Raw genomic sequence first — 25,390 nt, 5'->3', positions numbered from 1 at the left:
CTGTAATTTATCTCCCTCCACGACAGCAACAACAACTTGTGTTTACATAGTGCCCTTTACACAGGTAGCGTCCCAGAGCGCTCGGTGCTAATAGGATAGCGTCCCCTCGCCTTCTAGGAAGGCAGCGAGTTGCTGAGACACTGAGGACAAGAGGCACGGCACACGGCCCATGTGAACCATAGGATAATCATAGAACATGGCCAACAATCCCTTCAGTTCACGACTGCTTGTGGATCGAAGGGAAAACTCAGAACTAATCTACAGAAGCACTACTTCAATGAGCGAGGAGTAAACGTATGGAACAGGCTCATTAGGGAGACAGATGGTAGAAGGAGAAAGGGTCTTTTCTTTCAAGAACAAATTAGACAGATTTCTGTTGGGCAATAATACCTCAGGATACACAGTATATAGATTGGAACAAGCCAAGTCAAGCACTGCCAGGACAGTGGAAGGTGAACTAGAAGGACATTGGTCCCTTTTCGTCCAGCAAATTCTTGTAGACTCAGTCTTCACCCCCCCCCCCCCACACTGTGGAGTCAGAAATTGGTGGGATCAAGCCCTATATTGGAACTTTACACTGAAGTCTTAGTGCATGACCTGCATCTGTTCAGGTGGATGTTAAAGATCCCATTGCAGCTCTTCAAAAAGAGCAGGGAGTTCCCCTCTCCCAGTGTCCTGGCCATCAATCCCTCAGGTAAAATTGGTCACTCTCACTCCATGGCTGTTTGAGGGATGTTGTGTGTATTATAATAATAATAATCCTCGCATCTGATATCACGTCTTCTAGACGTCTCAAAGCGCTTCACAGAGTATACTGTAAAGTGAATTGTCTGTATATTGCGTGGGCGAAACGTGGCAGCCAATTGCACACAGCAGCGTCCCACAAACAACAGATGTCAAATGCAGGGATTATTAGTATTATGATGATGATGGTGATGATGATGAAGTCCAGTGTCCTGACCTCAATCACCTCTCTGGTGATCTTGCTCCAGCTGTTGATTTCAGATGTGGACAGGTGTGCCACCACTGGCGATTTCACCCTCACTATACACACGTCTCTCGCTCACCTTACTGGGGAACTGCTGTGTGACCTGAGGTTTGTAGGTGTTGGAGGGAGGTTTCTTGCGCAGAGAGACCACCACAAAGTACTCGAAAAGCTTCTGTTCCTGCAGCTCAATCAGGTCCCGCTCTAGGGTCTGGTAACGAGTGTTACGTTTCAGGCTGGAGTGAACCTGCACCAGTCGCTGGCTGTGAGCTGCGGACACAGAGAGAGAGGTTATAATAATAATAATAATAATAATAATCCTTGCATTTGATACAGCGCCTTATCACGTCTTCAAGACGTCTCAAAGCACTTCTCAGGACATACTGTAAAATGAATCGACTGTATATTTTGTGGGCGAAACCCGGCAGCCAATTATGCACAGCAGCGTCCCGCAAACAGTCGTGAATTGAGTGATCGGATGGTAAAAAAACTTTATTTTAAACGGATTACCCCAGAAAAGCGAGCTGCCAATTGACTTACAACCGTGCTCCTACTTACTGCCCAACAACAACAACAACAAGATTACATCTGTATAGTGTCTTTCATGTCGGGAGGTCATGCCAAGGCGCTGGACAGAGTACAGCAGTTCAGACCCAACGTTTCGTCCGGCCCAGGAATTGAATCTGGGTCCTCTGGCTTGCGAGTTGAATGCTCTAACCATTACCATACACGACTGCCCAGGTTACTCTGGGGCAACCCTGGCCATACTTCCGCACTGCCCACAGCCCTCATCGCCCGCACCCTCCACACTGTCGACACCCCATGGCAGTATTTGAAAACAGATGGGAGTTTCTCTCCCCGGTGTCCTGGCCAACATTCCCCCTGATAAAAATTGATCACTCACTCCACAGCTGTTTGTGGGACACCCATTGCCTTCCAAAATTGGTTTCGCCCACAAGATACACAGTCACTCCATTTAACAGCATATTCTGTGAAGCGCTTTGAGACAGCTTGACGATGTGATAAGGCGCTATATCAAAAGCAAGTATTATTATTGTTGTTAATATACAATAGACTGGTTACCCACAACCCCCACAGAAAACACACTCCATGCCAATAATGTAAAAATATCTCAAAGCCCTTCACAGTGAATCATTGTAAAGTGTAGTGACTGTGTTTGTAGACACAGTTTACAGGGCAGCGACGTACCGGAAAACTGAGACCCTCACATCTCCTGCTTCACTTGGACATTTTATCTCAGTTTATTTAGTCTCCTGGCTTCTTTGACCAAGTGACAATTACTCACACTGTCCGGTTACCTCCCAGCTGGGTGGGGGTGGGGGCGAACAATAGGGGGCAGGAACCTTGACTCATCTCTTCCACCCCAACTGTTGCCCTGGACTAACTTGGCCTGGACTGAGATTTTAATCTGCTCCACGTGGCCCATTGCTCTCTGGCTGGTGTCGTTATCCACCATGACTAGGCCGATGGGGTTTGCTTACCAGGTTAAGGACCCAATAAGGCAGCCCAACCCGTCTCCAGGCTTTTCAGCTTTCATTGGCCGCAAGGCCGGTCCTCCAGCTTCCAAACCACACGGACCACAGCAACGAGAAGGAGGAGAGAGGGGAGGGTAAGAGGGAGGAGAGAGAGAGAGAGAGAGAGGAGGAAGAAGAGGGAGGAGAGAAAGGAGGGAGAAGAGAAAGAAGGAAGAGGGAGGAGAGAGAGAGAGAGAGGAAGATGGAGCAGAGAGAGGAAGAGAAAGATAGAGGAGATAGAGAGCAGGAGGAAGAGGGAGGAGAGAGAGGAGGAGGAAGATGGAGGAGATAGAGAGGGGGAGAAAGAGGGAGGAGAGAGAGAGGAGGAGGAAGAGGGAGGAGAGAGAGAGAGAGGAGAAGGAAGATGGAGGAGATAGAGAGGAGGAGGAAGAGGGTGGAGAGAGAGGAAGAGGAAGGAGGGAAAACCAACAGGTTTGAAAGTGAGAACAAGAGAGGCTGAAAGACGTAGAAAACAGTAAGACCATAATAAAACTGAAAGAAAAACAGTCAGAGCTAGAACCGGGACCGAGAAAAGATAGAATAACGTACAGCACTAAAGCTTGGGTCCTGCAGGGCAGGAGTTTCCAGGGACCCAACAACTGGACCAACAGACTGACTGACTGACTGCCTGATGTCTCCCCTGTTAGTCGCAGCAGCCTGAGATACTAAGATAATCTCAGAGAGGATGTCAGGATCATCTCCTGTTTGCACTCAGTGTGGATTAACTCGTTACATGGCAATCATTGCTCACAACGCATTACATACAAACGCCAAGTGTACACTGAACAGTGCAAACTGAATATACTTCCAATAGCAAATCCGGCGACACACGCCAATACACGGTCGAAGAGGAGGGTCTTGAGACAGGCCTTGAAGGAGGCAAGGGAGAGAGCGAGGTGAAGAGACTGTGGGATGGAGGGCCCTGCCGGGCGAGGGACATGGAGCAGGCCGGAGTCTGCTGAGCAGAGTGAGTAGGCGGGTTGATAAGGGGTTAGCAGGGAAGATGAGGATTTTGAACTCTATCCTCTGAGGGATGGAGAGCCAGTGGAGCCGGGCGAGGATGGGGGTGATAGGGTCACGGAGCCCGGTGCGGGAGAGGACACGAGCTGTAGAGTTCTGGATGAACTGCAGCCTGTGGAGGGAGGAGTTGGGAAGGCCGACAAGCAGGGAGTTGGCGTAGTTGAGCCTAGATGGAATGCAGGCGTGTATGAGGGTTTCAGCGGCCTGAGGGGTGAGGCAGTGGCGGTGGTCGGGCAACGTTGTGGAGGTGGTGATGCTGTCAGTGCCGGAGGTGTGGAGGCGCTGACAGGAGCTAATCAGGAGAGCCTCGGTCTTGCTGACGTAAACTGTAGAAAGTTAGCTCTCATCCAGGATTTGATGTCTGACAGACAAACAAGAGGGAGCATGTACGGGTTGAAGAGGAGCGGTTGAGGACAGAGCCCTGAGGAACACCGCACGAGACGGTGCGGGGGCTGTAGGAGAAGACGTTTGTGGAGACAAAATGGAAGTACGTTCAATATATACATTGAACTAAAGCCCCGACTGCAGAGAGAGACAGAAACATACACACACGCGCGCACTCCGCACGCAACTCACACACACGCGCGCGCACAGGCAGATTGCTTACCTTTCTGCTGTTCCTCTGTGTCACTCTCAGTCTCACTGTTCTCATCTGAAAGACAGAGGAGTAAACAGGAATGAAGTAGCCAGAATTTAACATCCAAGAAAGCCTCAAGAGATATGTGTGGACGTGACCCTCAACCTGTTAATACACAGCTAATATACAGGATCAGGGCTTAAATATATCCCCAAACTACACAGCCCCCCCCACCCCCACCCAACCCACCCCACACACTGAGGTGCTGAGAAGCTGGTACCTTTAGCCACTGTGGCCTCATGTCCAGAGGCAGACAGTGTCTTGACTTTCTTCTTCCCTCTCTTAGCATCGTACATCGCTTGTATCTTCGCCACCAGCTGAAACACAACAGCAGCCATCAGTCACCAAGGGCACAACTCCCCTCAGTTCCAGGCAGATACCAGGAACAGTCCCTCCGCCTCCCTCCTCCCCTGAATGTGTGGCCCACTCCCATCCCGTAGCTCAGAGGTTAGAGCACTCACCTCACAAGTGAAAGGACCCGGGTTTGATTCCCGGGCAGGGTGAAACGTTAGGCAAGTTTGTTTACTCCACACGCCTCTGTTTACCTAGCAGTAAGTAGGAACCTGGTTGTTAGTCAATTGGCGGATTGCTTTTCCGGGGGTAATAATCCCTTCAAAAAACTAATAATAATAATTTGATCACTCAATCCAGACTGTTTGTGGGACGCTGCTGTGCACAATCAGCTGCTGTGTTTCGCCCACAAATATGGTCAATTCACTTCACAGTATACGCTGCAAAGCACTTTGAGACATCTCGAAGACGTGATAAGGCGCTATATCAAATGCAAGGATTATTATCATTATCCACAGCCTCCTAAAAACCCCTAAATTCCACATAGTCTTAGCCTGTGACCCAATTTTGCATTAAAATTTAAGATTTCGGAAAATTCCTACAATACACTTTCACAAAGTGCAATGTTTGAAAGCGCTTCACAGCTATTAATCTGAAGCATAGTGACTGTGTATATGGAGGCAAAGGCGGTGGCCAATTTTCGCACAGCAGTGTCCCATGAAATGCCATCGAGTGAGAAATAAATTTTATTTGGGGATTGTTGACCCGGACACCAGGAGAGAGAAACTCCCTTCCTTTTTTCGAATAGTGCCATGTGATCTTTAACATCCACCTGAACAGGCAGACGGGGCCACAGTTTAATGTCTCATCGGAAGGACAAGGGACAACACAGCTCTATCCGGCATCTGAGAATTATAATAATAATCCTTGCATTTGATACAGCGCCTTATTGGGTCGTTAAGACGTCTCAAAGCACTTCACGGAATATACTGTAAAGTGGAGTGATGTGTATTTTGTGGGCGAAACTTGCGCACAGCAACGTCCCACAAACAGTTGCGAAATAGGTGACCAAATAATTTTTTTTGTTTAAAGGCCCCAATGTGGGGCTCGAATATACAAGTGTCCGACCTAGACGCAATTGCTGAACTGATGTAAATCTTGGTGGCCACCAATTCCCCAGTACAACCACAGCCGCTTCCCAGCTCCCCATAAAGTCTGATGTGTGCAGGAACCAGCAGGGCCATAGACGTCATTGCTAATTACCCCTCTGACATGAAACGTCCAGGACCCAGGCTCCACCACTGGCATTGTCATCAGTGGGCTGTGGTGGGTTGTTTTGTTATATACAGAAAAACGAGAAACGTTTCTGCAAACAGCGACCTGCTCCCTGCCAGGCCACTCAGCTCTGCATCGTTCCTGAACATCAAATCCCCCCCAAAAGAAGAATTCCCCCCGGAAGCCAATCGCGCCAGACATGGTGCCGAACTCTGCTCCCACACAATCGATTTGGGAATTCTGACGGGACTCCTTATTATCACAAAAGGAGGTCATTTTAGCCTGTTTTAGCCGTTTTATTAGATCTTCCTTTTTGACCGTACTCACAGTTACCTCACCAACCCCCACCCACCCCCAGCTCGGAGTCAGGCTCCACCACTGTTAAACGCTCTTAGACGCTACCTGTGTGGAGGACGCAAAATAAGTGCTTGTTATTGCCGGGTATTTGGGATGTTGATGTTGAGCTAACATCTGGGCCGACATTCCCAACACACATGGATTGAGTGAACAAATTTTTATTATTTTTTTAAGGGATTATTACCCCTGAAAATCGATCGCCAATCGACTAACAACCAGGTTTCTACTTACTGTTTGGTAAACAGGGACGTGTGGCGTAAGGAACATCGCCCATTTTGCCCTGCCTGGGAATCAAACCCATGTCCTCTCACTTACGAGGTGCGTGCTCTAACCACGGCTGTTTGTGGGACGTTGCAGTGTGCAAAATGGCTGCCCACAAATACACAAATCACTGCAGTTTACAGTAAATCCTATGTCGTTGTGAATAGTGTCGCCAGACGTTCCACTCACTCGCGGAATCTTCTTCCTCTTCCTCACATCTCCAGTCCCGGGATCTTCAGAGCTGACGAGCAGCGAGGGCGGGTTGGGACGGCCTGGACCCTCCTTCACATACTTCCTGATCTCCGAAACCTTCCAGCTCTTACTGTCTGCGGTCTGGGCCAGGAGGCTGGCCGGCTTGGGGGGGAGCTGGAGAGAGAGGGGGAGAGAGAAAAACAGAGATAGAGAAAAGATTAGAGAGAGAAAGAGGGAGAAAGATAGAGAAAGATTAGAGAGAGAAAGGGAGAAAGAGGGAGAGAAAGAGGGAGAAAAATAGAGAAGGATTAGAGAGAGAAAGAGGGAGAGAAAGTGAGAAACAACAACAACAAAATTACATTTGTATAGCGTCTTTCACGTCGGGTGGACGTCCCAAGGCGCTGGATAATCAATGTTTCGGACCCGAGCTCGGGGGTGGGATTAGGGAGGGTGGAGGGCAGGGGGGGAAGGAGGGTGATCGAAAGCACGGTCGAAGAGGATGGTCTTGAGACAGGTCGTGAAGGAGGCCAGGGAGGGGGTGAGGCGGAGGGCCTGCAGGATGGAGTTCCAGAGTGTGGGAGCAGAACGGCTGACAATGCTGGGGGGATGTGGCGAGGTGGGGGATGTGAAGCAGGCTGGAGGCGGCTGAGTGGAAGGAGTGGGAAGCTTACTCAGGGGTTAGGAGGTCGCAGAGGTAGGGGGGAGCAAGGCCATAGAGGGCTTTGAAGGTGAAGACCAGGATCTTGAACTGTATCCTCTGTGTGATGGGGAGCAGGTGGAGTTGGACGAGGATGGGGGTGAGAGAACACGGGCTGCAGAGTTCTGGATGATCTGCAGCCTGTGGAGGGAGGAGTTGGGGAGGCCGACAAGCAGTGAGTTTGCATGTAATGAAGGGTATGAGGGTTTCGGTGGCCTGCGGTGTGAGACAGTGGTGGAGCCGAACGAATGTTGCGGAGGTGGGAGAAGGCGGGGAAGATCATAGCACGGATGTGGGCTATAAGAACAGTTGAGGGTCAAACAGGATGCTGAGGTTCCGTATTGGCTCCGTGAGGTGTAGAGTGCATCCATGGAAGGAGAAGCTGTCAGTGCCCGAGGTATGGAGGCGCTGACGGGAGCCAATCAGGAGCCTCGGTCTTGTTGACATTCAACTGCACAAAGTTCGCTCTCATCCAGGACTTGATGTCTGACAGATGGTCAGTGACGACAGCAGTGGGTCCTGGCGTCGAGGGTGGAGGCAGAGAGGTCGAGTTAGGTGTCACGTCTCTGTTGACCCCATGTCTCTGGGTGATGTCACCAAGACGGAGTATATAGATATTGAAAACACGCACACGTGTGGGGAAGGGGCGAGAGCGGGTGGGGGAGACCAAGATGTGAACCCTACCTTCGGGGGTCTCCTGGGTCGCGCCGCTGGTGAACCCCAAACTCTTTTCCCTCTGGCGAGGAGCGAGGGGGTGAATTTGACGTCTTCGTATGGGTTCTCCTTGGAAGGATCTGGAAGCGAAAAGGTGGAGAGAGAGTCATTGAGGGTCAGCACTGGGCAGGCGGGCGGGGGGGGGGCAGGCGAGGAGAGGGTGGGAGAGACTGACCAATGGTGCCAGTCTGGCCAAACAATGACCACAAACAGCTATTAGTAAGTGATCATGGTGGTGGGGAGGGGATTATTACCCCCAGAAAGCGATCCACCAATCGACTAACAACTGGGTTCCTACTTACTGCTGGTCAACAGTGGCGTGTGGAGTAAGGAAACTCGCCCAAGTTTTCGCCCTGCCCGGGAATCAAACCCGGATCCTCTGGTTTCCGAAGTGAGCGCTCTAACTATTGAGCTATGGGACTCCACGCAAGCGAAGGAGGGAAGGGAGGGGTTGTTCTTACCCACAATATCCTCATAGATGTTCTCATCAGACACGGTGTGGGAGAGCACCTGCTTTGGCTTCTCGGTCCCCTCTCGGCTCCGCTCACTTGCCGCTGGAGTCTGCAGGATGTGCAAACCCTCGGCGTCCTCAAACTCAAAGGATTTTCTGTTAGGAAAGAGGTTGAGTTTATATCGGCCGAGATGTCTCAACGCTTGTCAGGCGGCACTTATTTCCTCTGGTGGGGAATCCAGAACAAGGGGCATCATCTTAAAATTAGAGCCGGGCCATTTAGGAGTGAAATCAGGGGCAGTGGGAATCTGGAACTCTCTCCCCGGAAAGGCTGTGGATTATGGTTGGATCCATTCACATTTTCAAGACTGCTGTGGTTAGATGTTTGTTAGGTGTAGGGGATCGAGGGATAATAGGCCAAGGTATTTGGAGTTGAGGTACAGATCAGCCATGATCTTATAGTATAGCGGAACAGGCTCGAGGGGCTGAATGGCACAGGCCCAAGATTTCAGGAAATCTGTGCAAGACGCATTTAGATAACAATAGTCGTCACATTTGATACCAGGACCAGGACATCACAATAACATCTCAGAAGATTTCATAGGGTTTTGCTTTCATGTGCAGTGTAATTGGAAGCCAACCCAGCAGCCACCACTCCACCACCCACTCCCACCCCTTCCCCTGCTCCCAGCCCCCACCCCTTCCCCACTCCAAGCCCTCCCCTTCTCCCAGCCCCTCCCCTGCTCCCAGCCCCTACCCCTCCCCCAGCCCCCGGCCCTCCCTTGCTCCCAGCCCCGCCCCCTGCTCCCTGCCCCTCCCACCTCGGACCCTGTACCTGTTGCTCCTCACTATCTGTGTCCCATTGCCGAGCTGCCTGAGTGCAGGGGGTGGGCTGAGCAGCAGCGGGGGAGGGGAGTGTGTGGTCGGCCCCTTTCCTTTTCCCGAGGGGGGAGCGGGAGTGGGAGTGCTCCCGGAATCCTGCTCTCCAGAGTACTTAAAGGTCCGTTGGGGTTTGGGCAGGGGATTAATGTTAATCACGGGGGCTTCCTTCGTCCCTTCCGAATCAGTGAACACGCTGTCTCGAGGGTCTCTCAGGATCACGGCGCTGCCTCCAGGACGACTCGACTCCAGCCTCTCGCTGGGACCCCCCGGCTCCGTGGCCCCCAACTCCTTCCTCTCGTCCTGTGGGACGTCCTCCAGCTTCTTCCAGAAGTTCTGCGAGGTGTAAAAGTTGCCGGGAGGCAGCAGCTTGCTATCGCCCGAGCTGCCCGGAGCCAACGTCTCCAGTTTGTTGACTTGAGGGAGAACCGAGGAGCTTCCCAAACCCCCCACCTTCTGGGCTCTGGAATTAGCAGCCGCCCTGTTTCTCTCAGCACCATGCTTGATGTTTGGGTCAGTCGCCTTCTGTCCTTCCCTGAAATCTAGCCCCAGGCTCCTGGCCTTCACCAGGGCTCGTTTCCTCGGGCCGGGACTCTGTGTCTTGGCCTTGGAGATAAACGCACATCCATACTCCACTTGCAAACCACCTTCTCCAGACTTGGCTTTGTCCGTGTTGCTCACGCTGGACTTCACCTCCCACTGTGAGATTTTTTGCCGGATGTTGAGGCCCTGGTTCCTGAGCCGGGCTTGGTCAGCAAAGTGGTGTGCACTGCCCGGCGAGTGCATCTCTTGCAGTCTTTGCTTCACGACACAGCCATTGGGAGCCACCTGCCCCCTGGCCCCCGCTCTGTGTCCAGGCAGCAGCACCTCATTCAGCTTAGCCCCGGCCCAGCCTGTTCCTCCCGCTCCATCTGCCTTCACGTTAAGCAGTGCGGCCTTGACATGCAAGGCTCTGCCCCTCTCCAGCTCCCTTCCTGGAGACCACTTGCTCGTTCGGTGACCTTGGCCACTAGAATTGCGAGTTGCCGCCTGGCTCAGGCTCTCCTCAATGTTATTCACAATATTTCGGACCCTGACAACAATAAAAAATACACACAACAATGTTAAGAGCCCAATTGAATGCTGTATTAAAAAAATTGGTCACTCAATGCACAACTGTTTGTGAGACGCTGCTGTTATGCAAACAAAATATACAGTCACTATACTTTACATTATATCCTGTGAAGCGCTTTGAGAAGTCTTGAAGAGGTAATAAGGCGTGATATCAAATGCAAGGCTTATTATTATTACTATTATTAACTGGGACAGACGCAAGCAAATCTGAGCAGTGAAAATTGGCAGCTCAGGGTCGATGGGGGATGAGGGTTTGGCAGCAAAATGGGAGGTGAGTGCCAAGAGATGACATTTTTTCACACAATAACCAGCACTCTCTAGGCTTGTGATTCCGGCCCACAGCACTGTGGAGTTCAAGAGACCTGGAGCCACATTAAATACACAGACCATCTGCACAGGCCCGAGGGCGTTTAACAACCCACAAACGCTAGGCTTTTTTTTTGCAAACTGATGAACAACCATTTTTTGGGGGGCGAATGTCAAAAAATGGTGAAAAAACAATTTTCTCTTGAATTTGATCTGACTCTTTCTTTCTTTCTTTCTTTCTTTCTTTCTTTTTCTTTCTTTCTTTCTTTCTTTCTTTCTTTCTTTCTTTCTTTCTTTCTTTCTTTCTTTCTTTCTTTCTTTCTTTCTTTCTTTCTTTCTTTCTCTTTCTTTCTTTCTTTCTTTCCTTTCTTTCTTTCTTTCTTTCTGTCTGTCTGTCTGTCTGTCTGTCTGTCTGTCTGTCTGTCTGTCTGTCTTTCTTTCTTTCTTTCTTTCTTTCTTTCTTTCTTTCTGTCTGTCTATCTGTCTCTCACTCTCTTTCTCTCTCTGTCTCGAGGGGGGTGGGGGGAGGCGATGAGTAACAGCCCAGCAATTGTATTGCAAAATTACAAAGTTTGTACAGCATGGAAAGTAAGAGTGAGAAAGAATGAGACAGAGAGAGAGGGAAGGAATGAGAGGGAGAAGGGGAGAAGGAGTGACAGAAAGAGAGGGTGAGATAGACAGTAGCAGAAAGTGAAAGAGAGGCAGAGAGAGAGAGAAAGAAAGGCAGACAGGAATAAAACGGCTGTCGGGTAGTGTTTTAGTTAGCTCTGTACCAATGTGTATATTGTGTGATATCCAAATATATGTATTGTCTGTTGATCTGCATAGGAGTCGGTCAGAATTAGAGCTGTGCGTCAGCCTGGCGCAGTGGTAGCGCTCTCGCATCTGAGTCAGAAGATTGTGGGTTTAAGCCCCACGTCAGGACTTGGAATTACACAGTCTGGGCTAACGCTCCAAAGCAGGGCTGGGGGTGGGGGGGGGGGGAGTTGTTGCATTGTCGGAGGTGCCGTCCTTTGGATGAGACATTAAATCGCGGTCCCGTCTGTCTGTTCAGGTGGACATCAAAGATCCCATGGCGCTATTCGAAAACAAAAGGTTTCTCTGTCCCGGTGTCCTAGTCAACAATCCCCCAAATAAAACTGGTCCTTCACGCCATGGCTGTTTGTGGGACATTGCCTTGACAAATTAGCGCAGAAATACACAGACACTGCACTTCACTGTACATCCTGTGAAGCGCTTTGGTTCGTGCTCCCAACATGAGAGGCAGTTTACCAAATACAACTAATATTATTATTATTATCGTTGTTTTCCACGGTATCAATTATTGTTTATCAGTAAAACCACTGTTTTATTAGTATTTGCCATGAAGTTTGTCAAAGTTTTCCTGATTTTCTGGACACAAATAATAGGCAGCGCGGCTCAGTCAGTAGCACTTTCGATCCCTGAGGCAGAAGCTTGCTGATTCCGACCCATTTGATATAGCGCCTTATTATGTCTTTGAGACGTCTCAAAGCGCTTCACAGTTACGTGAATTCACTGTATATTTTGTGGGTGAAACATGGCAGCCAACTGCAAACAGCAGTGTCCCACAAACAGTTATGGATTGAGTTACCAAGTTACTTTTTTTAAGGGATTATTATCTCCAGAAAAGTGATCCGCCAATTGACTAACAACTGGGTTCCTACTTACTGCTAGTTAAACAGAGGCGCGTGGGGTAAGGAAACTTGCCCAACATTTTGTCCCTTCTCGGGAATTGAAATCAGGTTCTCTTGTTTGCGAGGCGAGTGCTCTAACCAATACATTACAGGACTCCACAGGGCTGCAAGGTTGTAATGTCAGAGGTGCTGCCCTTTGAAAGAGATATTGACCAAGTTCCCATTGCCTGTTCAGGAGGATGTTAAAGATTCCGCTGCACTATTCAAAAAGAGAAGGGAGTTTCTCTCTCCTGGTGTCGGGGCCAATAATCCCCCAGATAAAATTGGTCACTCACTCCACGGCTGTTTGTGGGGCAATATTAAGTGCAAATTGGCTGTCGTGTTCACCTACAAAATACACAGTCATTGCATTTTATACTAAATCCAATTAGACGTCCTCTCGATATGAAAGACGCGACATCAAATTTTACAGCAATTGTTGAAAAAAGCTCAGCTCAAAAAACATTAGCCCAACCTTGCAGTGGTCGGACCTTGCAGTGGTCGGAGTATGTAAGAAATGTTCCCCAGTGTGGGGGTGGGGTGGGGGGAACACCAAACCACAGGCCAGTGACAGTACTGAAAGAAAGCACTGTGTGAGTCCATGTCGCACTGACACAAAAGAGTTTAATAAATGTCAGAATGTGGACATCTGAATGGATAGAAATTCAGGAACATTCTTAACGTTCCAAATCCACTCTCGCTCCTCGAGGTGTCAGGGGATCAATGACCACCAGCCCGGCAACATCAGACTGCCAGACACACACTGTGAGACACACACACACATATACAGACAACAACAACAAAATTACATTTATAGAGCACCTTTCACATCAGGGGGAGAACGATCCAAGGCGCTGTACAATCAGGGGTCCCCAAGTATAGGGGAGGGGTGGGGTAGCGGTGAGCGAAGGCAGAGAGGTTGGAGGGCAACCAAAGGCATAATCGAAGAGGAGGGTCTTGAGACCGGCCTTGAAGTAGGCGAGGGAGGAAGCGAGGTGAAGGGACTGTGGGATGGAGTTCCAGAGTGTGGGGGCAGAGAGGATGAAAGCCCGGCCACCGATGGTAGAGTGGGTCGGGTGGGAGATATGGAGCAGGCCAGAGCCCGCTGAATGGAGGGAGTGGGCAGATTGGTAGGGAGTGAAGGAAAAGGAAGAGTTGGGAAGGCCGATGAGGAGGGAGTTCCTGTAATCGAGCCTTGATGTGTGGGTGAGGGTTTGGGAGCCTGAGGGGTGAGGCAGTGACGGAGTCTGGCAATATTGCGCAGGTGGTGGTAGGCAGTGCGGTCATGGCGCGGATGTGGGGGAGAAAGGACAGTTCAGGGTCGAACAAGACATCCAGGTTCCTGACCGGCTTAGTGAGGTTGAGTGTGCAGCTGATGCTGAGAGCGGAGGCACTGGCGTGAGCCAATCAGGAGGGCCTCGGTCTTGCTGACGTTGAGATAGAGAAAGTTGTCCCTCGTCCAGGACTTGATGTCGGACAGGCAGTCGGTCAGGACGCCAGTAATCCTGGAGTTGAGAGTGGAGGCAGAGAGATAGAGTTGGGTGTCATCCGCATACATGTGGAAATTTACCCCATGTCTGTGGATGATGTCACCAAGGGGGAGCATGTAGAGGGTGAAGAGGAGGGGACCGAGGACAGAGCCCTGAGGAACACCGCACAAGACGGTGCGGGGACTGGAGGACAAGCCGTTAGCTGAGACGAAGTGGAGGCGGTGTGAAAGGTAGGACCTGACACACACATACACAGGGGAGACACACAGCCTTCTCCCCACCCCCAGGGGCCCTCCCTCACTTCACTCAGAGTGAATGCAGAATGAGGTTCACCACTGAAGCTAAAACTAATGTATTACAAAGTAATAATGATCAGGCCTTGGCACCAGTACCTAATGTTCAAATAGCTCAAACAGTTTAACTCTGTGGTTAGTGTTTGGTCAGCCGGGTGTCTGACAACCCGCGGTTAAGAGTATTCAAACCGGACAGAGTTCCACATACATATGTCATCAACACAAAGAAATTACCCCATGTCAGGAATGGAATGCGCTCTCTCTCCCTGGAGGGAAGCAGCTGCTTACCCAACTCCAGAGAGTATTGGGCACAGGTTGAGCCAAGACTTGGGGACCCCAGAGTGTGTGGGGTGGGGGGGGTGGGTGGAGGAGTCCTATACTGGGGGAGGGCGGGGAGTCCCACGCTGTGGGTGTGGGGGGGAGGGTGAGGGGAGTCCCATGCTGTGGGTGTGGGGGGGAGGGTGAGGGGACTCCCACGCTGGGGGGGACGGGGTGAGAGGAGTCCCACGTTGGCGGGGGAATTCCACACTAAGGGAGGTACGAGGAGCGTGACTCTGACCTGCCGGACGCTGTGGGTTTAAAGGGCCAGTCAGCAGTGGTCGGAAGCCCCGCCCAGCCGTCACTCATAACTCCAGGTGCAGCCACACCAGGTGCTCACCTAAAACATAAAGACAGGAAGGGAGCGGGTCAGAGAGACTACGGACATAGCAGCCAAACCCACCCCACATGGGGGCAGGACAGCAGCAGCCAGTGAGACTCAATATAATAATACATTAGAATATACAGCACAGAAACAGGCCATTCGGCCCAGCTGGTCTATGCCGGTGTTTATGCTGCACATGAGCCTCCTCCTGCCCTTCCTCCACTAAGTCATCAAGCATAACCTTCTATTCCTTCCTCCCTCATGTATCTATCCAGCTTTCCCTTAAATGCTATTTGCCTCAACAACTCCTTGTTCCACATCTCTCTATGTGAACAAATTTCTTCTAACTTCCCTATTTGATCTATTTGGGACCATTTTATATAGATAATAATAGTAATAATAATACTACTAATAATAGTAATAATAACAATCATCCTTGCATTTGAAATAGCGGCTCAATATATATTCCCCCACATGGTCATCAGGCACGAGTGACTATTTTGTAGAACAATAATTTTTACATTCGATATGTTGCTTTATTACGTCCTTAAGGTGTCTCAAACCGCTTCACAAGGCATACTGTAACATGGCTTGATTGTGTATTTGTGGGCAAAACTCGGCAGCCAGTTGTGCACAGCGGTGGCCCGCAAACAGCCAGTGAGTAAGTGACCAAGTTTTATTTGGGGGGATTGTTGGCCAAGATACCGGCAGAGAAAGGGAGAGAGAAACTCCCTTCTCTTCGAATCTTTAACGTCCACCTGAACACGTCTTTATCGTCCACGCAAATGCGATCTCAGTTTAACATTTCATCCGAATGACGGCACAGCTGACAATGCAACACATCCCCCAGCGCTGCATTGGAATGTCAGTTTAGACCATGTGTGGTTCCAAGTCCCAACGTGGGGCTTGAACTATAACCTTCTGACTCAGAGGCGAGAACGCAACTGCATTGAGCAGTTTTCTGACGAGCGTGAAATCAAGACGTTCTCCTCGGAGAGAGGCTGCCGGTACAGCACAGCAACAGGGCTCAAAGGAGTTACTGTGTAGTGCAATCACTGTGTATTCTGTCGTCAGATGTGGCAGCCAATGTGTGCACAGCACTGACCCTCAGCCATGACGCAAATAACGAATTTTGCTGGAGGATTTCGCCCCTCTCTTTGTCAATAATGTAAAGGGACCTTTACATCCACCCCAACAGGCACAAATGGAACTTCGGTTTATCGTCTTATCCGAAGAATGGTGCCTCTAACAATACAGCGCTCTCCAAAAATACAGCGCTCTCCAAACACCATGAGTCTGTAGTTTAGTGGTTAAAGCACTCGCCTCGCAAGCGAGAGGACCTGGGTTTGATTCCCGCACAGGGCGAAACATTGGGCAAGTTTCTCTGTTTACCCAGCAGTAACTAGGAACCAGATTGTTAGTCGATTGGCAGATCACTTTTCTGGGGGTAATAATCCCTTGAAAAAAATGAAAAAAAATTTGGTTGAAGACATAATAAGGTTCTATAACAACTGCAAGGATTACTATTATTATTATTACAAACGAGTGTTAGCCTGGTTAGTGTTAGTCTTGAACCCACAACCTTCTGACCCACAGGCGAGAGAGTTCATACAGATACAGAATGAGAGGCTCTGCCTCCTGCCCTCTGCTCTGCTCTCAGCCTCCAGTCCACCTGGCGCTAAGGACCAAGCTTCTGCGAAAGAGCCATCAAATGGTCACAGAAAGTTCTGGAACGTTGCCTTAAATTCTGGTCGCAAAACTCTCTGTTTGGCCATTGCCAGACTCCGCCACTGCCTCACCCCTCAGGCTGCGGAAACCCTCACCCACACCTTCATCACCTCAAGGCTCAATTATGGAAACTCCCTCCTCATCGGCCTTCCCAACTCTTCCCTTCACAAACTGCAGATCATCCAAAACTCTGCAGCTCATGTACTCTCACACACCAGTGACCCCATCACTCCCACCCTCGCCCGACCCCATCACTCCCACCCTCGCCCGACCCCATCACTCCCGCCCTCGCCCGACCCCATCACTCCCACCCTCGCCCGACCCCATCACTCCCGCCCTCGCCCGACCCCATCACTCCCGCCCTCGCCCGACCCCATCACTCCCGCCCTCGCCCGACCCCATCACTCCCGCCCTCGCCCGACCCCATCACTCCCGCCCTCGCCCGACCCATCACTCCCGCCCTCGCCCGACCCATCACTCCCGCCCTCGCCCGACTCCATCACTCCCACCCTCGCCCGACTCCATCACTCCTGCCCTCGCCCGACCCCATCACTCCCACCCTCGCCCGACTCCACTGACTCCCCATCCCCCAGAAATCAAATTAAAGATCCTTGTCCTCACTTTCAAGGCCATCCATGGCCTCGTCCCCTCCTACCTCTCTGACCTGCTGACCCCCTACTAACCTGCCCGCTCCCTCTGTTCAGCGGGCTCCGGTCTGCTCCATGTCTCCCGCCCGACCTGTTCTACCATCGGTGGCCGAGGCTTTCAGCCTCTCTGCCCCCACACTCTGGAACTCCATCCCACGGTCCCTTGGCCTAGTTTCCTCTCTTGCCTTCTTCAAGGCCGGTCTTAAGACCCTCCTCTTCGATCGTGCCTTTGGTCGCCCTCCCACCTCTCTGCCTTCCCTCACCCCTACACCACCCCTCCCCCATGCTCGGGCCCTGACCCCTGACTGTCCAGTGCCTTGGGATGTCCTCCCAACGTAAAAGGCGCTCTATAAATGTAATTTTGATGTTGTTGTCACAGGATGAGTATGTTCACGAGGCCTGGGACCCAGAGCAGTGAGAGACACTTCTTACTGCCTGAGCTCAACATGGCTTTAAATTCCCCCGCATTGCCCCCACCTTTCCCTTCCACTCCCCCACCCCCTGGCACTGACACCCCCTCCCCTGGGCATGTGGTGGGAGGTGGGAGTGGGGTCGCTGATCTGGTAAAACAGGTGGTCCTGAGTGGGGAAGGGCAAACCTAAACTGTGATCTGCCGCATTATCTGTGGAGTGGGTGGTGGGGGGGTGGATGGGAAGAGAAGGTTGAAGGCAAACAGTTAGTTTGATTGTGTATTTTGTGGGCGAGACTTGGCAGTCAGTTGCGCACAGCGATGTTCCACAAACAGCCATTGAGTGAGTGACCAATGTTATTTGGGGGGATTGTCGGCCAGGACACAGTGAGAGAGAAACTCCCTTCTCTTTTCCAATAGCGTGGCGGGATCTTTAATGTCCACCTGAACAGTTTAATGTCTCTCTCTCTCTCTCTCTCACTCCTCGTCAATCAGCTGCTTAAAGAAAGACAAATTTCCATGTTGCGGATTCTGGACAGTGCCACACATTAACACAAAATGGTCCCGTAGGCTAAGACTGGGTGGAATTTCGGCCTGAATTGCCTCAGGGCCTGAGTCTGCGCTCATTCCCGTTCCCACCGCGGGGCTCCCAGCTTCCTGCACCAGGAAACAGGACAAGAAAAGCACGGAGCGGCTGACAGGAAGGAGCTGGAGGTGAAGATAATCATAATCTCTGACCCTCGCAGTTACAGTGTCAGAGATGCAGCAATGTCTGCCTGGAACTCACCCCCCATTCCCCCCTCCCCCACAACCACCCCTCAAACCCCATCCTTCCCCACGCTCCCCCCCCCACTCCCCCACAACCACCCCTCAAACCCCATCCTTCCCACGCTCCCCCCCACTCCCCCCTAACCACCCCTCAAACCCCATCCTTCCCCACGCTCCCCCCCCACTCCCCCCTAACCACCCCTCAAACCCCATCCTTTCCCACGCTCCCCCCCCACTCCCCCTAACCACCCCTCAAACCCCATCCTTCCCCACGCTCCCCCCCCCACTCCCCCTAACCACCCCTCAAACCCATCCTTCCCCACGCTACCCCTCCCCCACAACCACCCCTCAAACCCATCCTTCCCCACGCTCCCCCCCCACTCCCCCCTAACCACCCCTCAAACCCCATCCTTCCCCACACTCCCCCCCATCCCCCCTCCCCCACAACCACCCTCGAACCCCATCCTTCCCCACGCTCACCCCATCCCCCCTCCCCCACAACCACCCCTCAAACCCCATCCTTCTCCACGCTCCCCCCTCCCCCACAAACACCCCTCAAACCCCATCCTTCTCCACGCTCCCCCCTCCCCAACAACCACCACTCAAACCCCATCCTCTCCCACGCTCACCCCCCCCACCCCCTACTGACCCCTCCCACCCATCCTCCCCACAGAGGCACTGAGCACACACAATCACACCATCGTTTCTGCAATAAACCTGAGAGAGACAAATTTAAAGCCTCTCCTCATGAATCAATGCTCGATTGTGAACCATTGACAGCCCCCATCGACCTTCCGCCCTCCCTCCCCCCACTCCCCCCGTGTTAAGTGATGGCTGACTCAATTTGGAAGCATTCCCAACCCCCGTGGTCCCAGAGGCTCAAAGTCATCGTGGTCTCAGGCCTTAGATCATCGTCTAAAATGGCTTCTAGACTGAATTCAAGAATTTTAAAATCACAGTGGCCCCTCTGCTGGGACGTGAAGCAGACGGTGGTGTGGGGTGGGGTGGGGGGGAGAGGTGGGGGAATAAAATTTAGCCAGTTTCCCCCTTCCCGCCGCCCACAAGATTACTCCCACCCATGGATGTGAGTGGAGGTGGAGAGAAGCCAATGGTTGGCAAAGTTCCCAGCACAAGTCAGTGTCTTCAGGAAAGGGGGAGGCGGGGAGTGGGGGGAGAAAGAGACAAACTCATCCACATCTGTTCATCCACTTTGCACTTTCCAAACCCTGGAACAATTGGGAAAAATAGTTGGCAGTAAATTGCGTTAAAACTTGATGTGGAGGCTCTGAGGCTCACATTCCTCACATTCCAGCAGCTCGACAAATACACATTCATATTGTATTGGGGGCTGGGGCTGGGGGGGTGTTGGGGGAGTGGGGGGAGGGTGGGGCTAGAGAGGGCTGGGCTGGGGCTGGGGGGGGCTAGGGCTGGGGGGTGTTGGGGGAGTGGGGGGGAAGGGTGGGGCTAGAGAGGGCTGGGCTGGGGGGGGGCCTGGAGGAGATTGGACTGGGGCTGGGCTGGAGGGGGCTGGGGCTAGGCTGGGCTGGGGGCAGTCGGACCCTCCGTAACACGCGGCATCAGGAAAGTGAGTTATTTTGCCGCTAATAACTTGAATGACATACAGCCAGCTCAGGGTCTCGCCTGAGACCCCAACACAGTGGTGGCAGCCAATCCCCACCATTCCAACACACGTGTGTGCAGCCAATCCCCACCACTCCAACATACGTGTGTGCAACTAGTGCCCACCGCTCCAACACACATGTGTGCAGCCAGTGCACAGCCGGTCTCACCGTGTGCGGGGGGGTGGTGTGTGCGGGGGCAGAGACACGAGCTGGGGATCGGTGAGGTAGGGAAGAGATTGTGAAGTTGATAAATTACACGACTGTTGCTATATTAGCTCTGCACAGAGAACATAGAATTTGTGCACATACAACAATAATAATAATCCTTGTATTTGATTATAGTGCTTTATCACATCTCAAAGCGCTTCACAGAATATACTGTAAAGTGAATTGACTGCGTGTTTTGTGGGTAAAACACGGCAGCCAATTGCGCGCAGCAGCGTCCCACAAACAGTCAGGGATTGAGTGTCCAAAATATTTTTTTTTTTGAAGGGATTATTACCCTCGAAAGCAATCCACCAATCGACTAACAACCGGTTTCCTACTTACTGCTGGGTAAACAGAGGGATGTGTGTGGAGTAAGGAAACTTGCCCAATGTTTCAGGAATCGAACCCAGGTCCTCTCGCTTATGAGGCGAGTGCTCTAACCACTTTACAGGACAACCCGAGAATGCGTGTACACATAAAGGTATAATGCGAGTGTGGCTTTGGCATCAGTTTCTAACCGAGCTTTGGCTCTCTGCGCACCATCACCGTCAGGCGACTGCACTGTAACGTGACCCATTATTGTGGAATCTCAGTTAATGGATCCTGACCACAGGCGCAGACCATAACCTGCCCATCGGGACCTGGCCCCATTGTGGGAACATTTACATATTAGCTACCACTTGAAACTAAACCTTTGCCATCAGGACTTATACTGTCAATACAGTGACACACTGCGCCACTCCTTGTCCTTTTCTCTGCCTGAGTGAGTGAGTGAGTGAGTGAGTGAGTGAGTGAGTGAGTGCGTGCGTGTGTGGGTCAATGACTGAAAGAGTCTCACTCTCTCTATCTCTATATATACACCTCACTCTCTCCATTTGTGTGTGTGTGCGCGAGAGAGTCTTTCTATCTAAACCTCACTCTCTCTCCGTGGTTGTGTGTGTGTGTGAGACGTGTTTGTGAGTCTCTCTATCTACACCCCACTCTGTCCCCGTCACTAACCTACACATTATCTATCTGCAACACCTTATCTTGAGTTTCTCGGGTACATGACAGCTCCCTGACACGTCACAGTCACTACAAACAGTTATTACATTTAACAATTCCCTGTTCAGCGTTTTGAGGGTTCGTTTCTATAAGCGCTGTGTACCAAAGATTATTAATTTATTATAACTTTTGACGATGGAGAAACTTTTGAGTGTTATTTTACAGCAAAGACACACAGGACAAAGGCTGCTCTTTCAGACCCCGTAAACCCAACCGGCATCTTCTGTGCCCCTCGTACAGCCCCCAACCACCCCCCCAGAGGGGCGGGGCTGGAGGGGAGAGGGGGCGGGGCTGGAGGGGAGAGGGGCCGGGGATGGAGGGGAGAGGGGGCGGGGCTGGAGGGGAGAGGGGGCGGGGCTGGAGGGGAGAGGGGGCGGGGCTGGAGGGGAGAGGGGGCGGGGCTGGAGGGGAGAGGGGGCGGGGCTGGAGGGGAGAGTGGGCGGGGCTGGAGGGGAGGGGGGGGGGCTGGAGGGGGGGCGGGGCTGGAGGGGAGGGGGGCGGGGCTGGAGGGAGAGGGGGCGGGGCTGGAGGGGAGAGGGGGCGGGGCTGGAGGGGAGAGGGGCGGGGCTGGAGGGGAGAGGGGCGGGGCTGGAGGGGAGAGGGGGCGGGGCTGGAGGGGAGAGGGGGCGGGGCTGGAGGGGAGAGGGGGCGGGGCTGGAGGGAGAGGGGCGGGGCTGGAGGGAGAGGGGGCGGGGCTGGAGGGGAGAGGGGTGGGGCTGGAGGGGAGGGGGGCGGGGCTGGAGGGGAGGGGGCGGGGCTGGAGGGGAGAGGGGGCGGGGCTGGAGGGGAGAGGGGCGGGGCTGGAGGGGAGAGGGGGCGGGGCTGGAGGGGAGAGGGGGCGGGGCTGGAGGGGAGAGGGGGCGGGGCTGGAGGGGAGAGGGGGCGGGGCTGGAGGGGAGAGGGGGCGGGGCTGGAGGGAGAGGGGGCGGGACTGGAGGGGAGAGGGGGCGGGGCTGGAGGGGAGAGGGGGCGGGGCTGGAGGGAGAGGGGGCGGGGCTGGAGGGGAGAGGAGGCGGGGCTGGAGGGGAGAGGGGGCGGGGCTGGAGGGAGAGGGGGCGGGGCTGGAGGGGAGAGGGGGCGGGGCCATTCCCAGCTGCACAGTAATCTCCATGTCCCTTTCACTGGGTGTCAGCCCCACCACTGTATCCCCCAACACCCCTCGGGCTTCCCCCATCGTGTGTTCCCTTGAGGTTAGAAGGTTGAGTGTTGATCTAATTGAGGTTTGTAAAATATTAAAGGGATTTGATAGTGTAGATACAGAGAAACTATGTCCTGTGATGGGGAATCCAGAACCAGGGGCGTCATCTTAAAATTAGAGTCAGGCCATTTAGGGGCAGTTTCTCACCCAAAGGGCAGTGGAAATCTGGAACTCTCTCCCCCAAAAGGCTGTGGATTATGGTTGGATCACATTTTCAAGACTAAGGTGGATAGATGTTTGTTAGGTCAGGGGATATGGGGCAAAGTTGGGTGATTGGAGTTGAGGTACAGATCAGCCATAATCTTATAGAATGGCGGAACAGGCTCGAGGGGCTGAATGGCCTAATCCTGTTTCTATATTCCTGCTATATCCTCCGGCACAGCTGTCAAACAGAAACAATGAACGTTAAATAAACGCAGCATTGGCAGCTTTCTGTGGGGAAAAGAAAATCTTCTAATTCTCAGTCGTGCTCGAGGCTTCTTAATTATAAAAACATGGCCCGCAGTATTCAGGGGCATGGACAAGCAGCAGAGATTAATGGGAGGGCTGGGGATTATGGTTACTCCTGATATGACTATTAATGCAGAGCCGAACTAATACTGCGTGTACAGTATGGCTGTTCTCAGGCTTCTTTGCTAACTTTGCCAATACCACACAGTTATTATACTGCCTGCCTCGTTCTGTCCTCACTATTACCCTCCCATTCATTCCTTATCAAATAAAATGTGGAGTCCCATAGTTTAGTGGTTAACGACCCCGCCTTGCAAGTGAGAGAATCTGGGTTTGATTCCCAGGCCGAAACGTTGGGCAAGTTTCCTTACTCCACACACCTCTATTTACCGAGCAGTAAGCAGGAACCCACTTGTTAGATGATTGTCAGATTGCTTTTCTGGGGGTAATAATTGCTTCAAAAATAAATGAATAAACAAACAATGATTTGGTCACTCAATCCACGACTGGTTGTGGGACGCTGCTGTGCGCAATGGGCTGCTGCGTTTCACCCACAAAATACACAGTCAATTCACTTCACAGTATATTCTGTGAAGTGCTTTGAGACATCTCAAAGATGTAATAAGTTACTATATCAAATGCAAGGATTATTATTATTATTATTATTATTATTGGGTCTCCTCAACCAGAGCCCAAGACTCCACTCTCTTACTGATGGTTAGTGACGCTCGGGCCTCCTGCCCACTGTGACATCCACCTCCTGGTTGAGGCCATGGAATGGCAGCGTGTTACAAGGCAGAAAGAAGCCGTTCAGCCCAGCCAGGCTGTGCGGGTGACTTTCCCCACATGAGGCCCCAGGTCTGATCCCAGGCTGCCACTCACTTCCCACACTCTAACACTCTGCAGTTGTTTGCTCCAATCTTACTCTGCTCTTCACACAAACCCTGCCGAGCACTCAGCCTCACTCCCCCTCCCCCACAGGAGGCTGATGGATTGGTTGATGATTCCCTCCAGCAAGCACTCCCAAACAGGAATAAGAATCTGCATTTGATATAGTGGCTTATCACGTGTTTGAGACGTCTTAAAGCGCTTCACAGAATATACTGTAAAGTGAATTGACTGTATATTTTGTGGGCAAAACGCAGCCGCCAATTGCACACAGCAGCGTCCCACAGACAGTCGTGAATTGAGTGACCAAAATATATATATGTTTTTAAGGAATTATTACCCCTGGAAACGTGATCCACCAATCGACTTAACAACCGAGTACTTATTTACTTCTAGGTAAACAGAGGCGCTTCACTCTGCCCGGGAATGAATCCCAGGTCTCTCGCTTGTGAGGTGAATGCTCTAACCACTGAGCTACAGACTTCCACAGAGAGTGTCGGCAGAGTTTAAGGGCGACTTGGCTCCTTGCACACGTCCAACTGAAACCCAGTGTCAGGCCAGAGTCAATCCCTGCTCCTCAGTAAACACTGAATGAGAGCAACACTGACCGGCCTGTCTGTAGGTCTCAACAGTTTACTGAGTGGAGCCACAGCCTCGGCTTTTCAAAGGCAACTAAAGCTGAGAGGACTTGTTATTCCAGTTCTGTCCAAATCCCGAACGCCGATAGTTTCATGAAACGATGGAACAAGTTGAAAACAAAACTCACCGAGAATCGCAGTAATCCAATCGGATTTCATTCAGGAGAGTTCCTGATTTCACACGCTCACTCCCCAGCTGTGTGTAAACCGGCCAGCAAGCTCCCAGCCCCAAACAGGCTCGCACCGTGGCTCAACACTCAGGCTTTTGTGTAGGACAACACAACACAGGCAAGTCGCTGCTGGCAATTCAGTGTACTCAGCAGAAAGAGACAAAAATGTGCAAAGTTCGCCACAGCCAAGAATGAACTAGAGATGGTGTTCGGGAAAAATCTCAGTCCCTAACTTGCCAATTTCCTCCACATTTCGCTAGGTGCTCTCAATACTTTATTTACATTTCCTCTTCTGTCACCAACCCCCTCTTCTAACTCTGCCTGTAGGAGGGAGCATGGTTGGGTGGATATACCTCCAGGCTGAGATCACACACACACACACAAGCCAGGACAGGCAGCATCTGAGCTCAACAACCACACCTCCCGTAGCTCAGCTCCTTTCATTCACTATAGCGTCACTGGCTCACCTTACCACTAGCTTCCTCGACCAGGCAGAGGGGTGGGATGTCTTTATTCACGTGCGTTTCGCCCACAAAACACACAGTCACTCCACTTACAGTAGTCATGTGAAACGATTTGAAACGTCCTCCTGACAGGAGAGGCGGTGGTACCAAAAGTGAGTATTATTGTTTTTACATCAGTTTAGATCACTCTATAGATGTCATTTCTAAATAGTTTTCAGTGATGGATGTTCAGACAGAACAATAACACTGCCACATTACACTTGAATGGATGTTACTTTTCTTAATATGTATGAACTTTGGAATCCTGTAGCTCAGTGGTTAGAG

At 51.8% G+C, this 25,390-nt stretch overlaps 1 protein-coding gene across 2 annotated transcripts in view; it reads right to left on the bottom strand.

The window, feature by feature from the left end:
* LOC103183888 (DENN domain-containing protein 2C) overlaps nt 1-25,390 on the bottom strand; it is a 66,483-nt gene that overhangs the window by 14,921 nt on the left and 26,172 nt on the right. The window contains exons 2-9 of one of the 2 annotated variants that reach the window (XM_042342122.1): nt 14,750-14,848; nt 9,251-10,366; nt 8,426-8,571; nt 7,935-8,044; nt 6,551-6,727; nt 4,398-4,494; nt 4,148-4,192; nt 1,068-1,255 (exon numbers count right to left, since the gene is read on the bottom strand). In XM_042342122.1, coding sequence (XP_042198056.1) covers nt 1,068-1,255; nt 4,148-4,192; nt 4,398-4,494; nt 6,551-6,727; nt 7,935-8,044; nt 8,426-8,571; nt 9,251-10,366; nt 14,750-14,817 — 1,947 coding nt within the window. In that variant the 5' untranslated portion in view covers nt 14,818-14,848. The remainder of the gene's footprint in view (nt 1-1,067; nt 1,256-4,147; nt 4,193-4,397; nt 4,495-6,550; nt 6,728-7,934; nt 8,045-8,425; nt 8,572-9,250; nt 10,367-14,749; nt 14,849-25,390) is intronic. The other variant, XM_042342123.1, reaches the window with a different exon arrangement.

The sequence above is a fragment of the Callorhinchus milii genome, unplaced genomic scaffold (assembly GCF_018977255.1).
Source record: "Callorhinchus milii isolate IMCB2004 unplaced genomic scaffold, IMCB_Cmil_1.0 Scaffold19, whole genome shotgun sequence".
Classification (NCBI taxonomy): domain Eukaryota; kingdom Metazoa; phylum Chordata; class Chondrichthyes; order Chimaeriformes; family Callorhinchidae; genus Callorhinchus; species Callorhinchus milii.
Note: the sequence above shows the minus strand (reverse complement) of the source record. Positions and strands in the feature narration are given on the sequence as shown.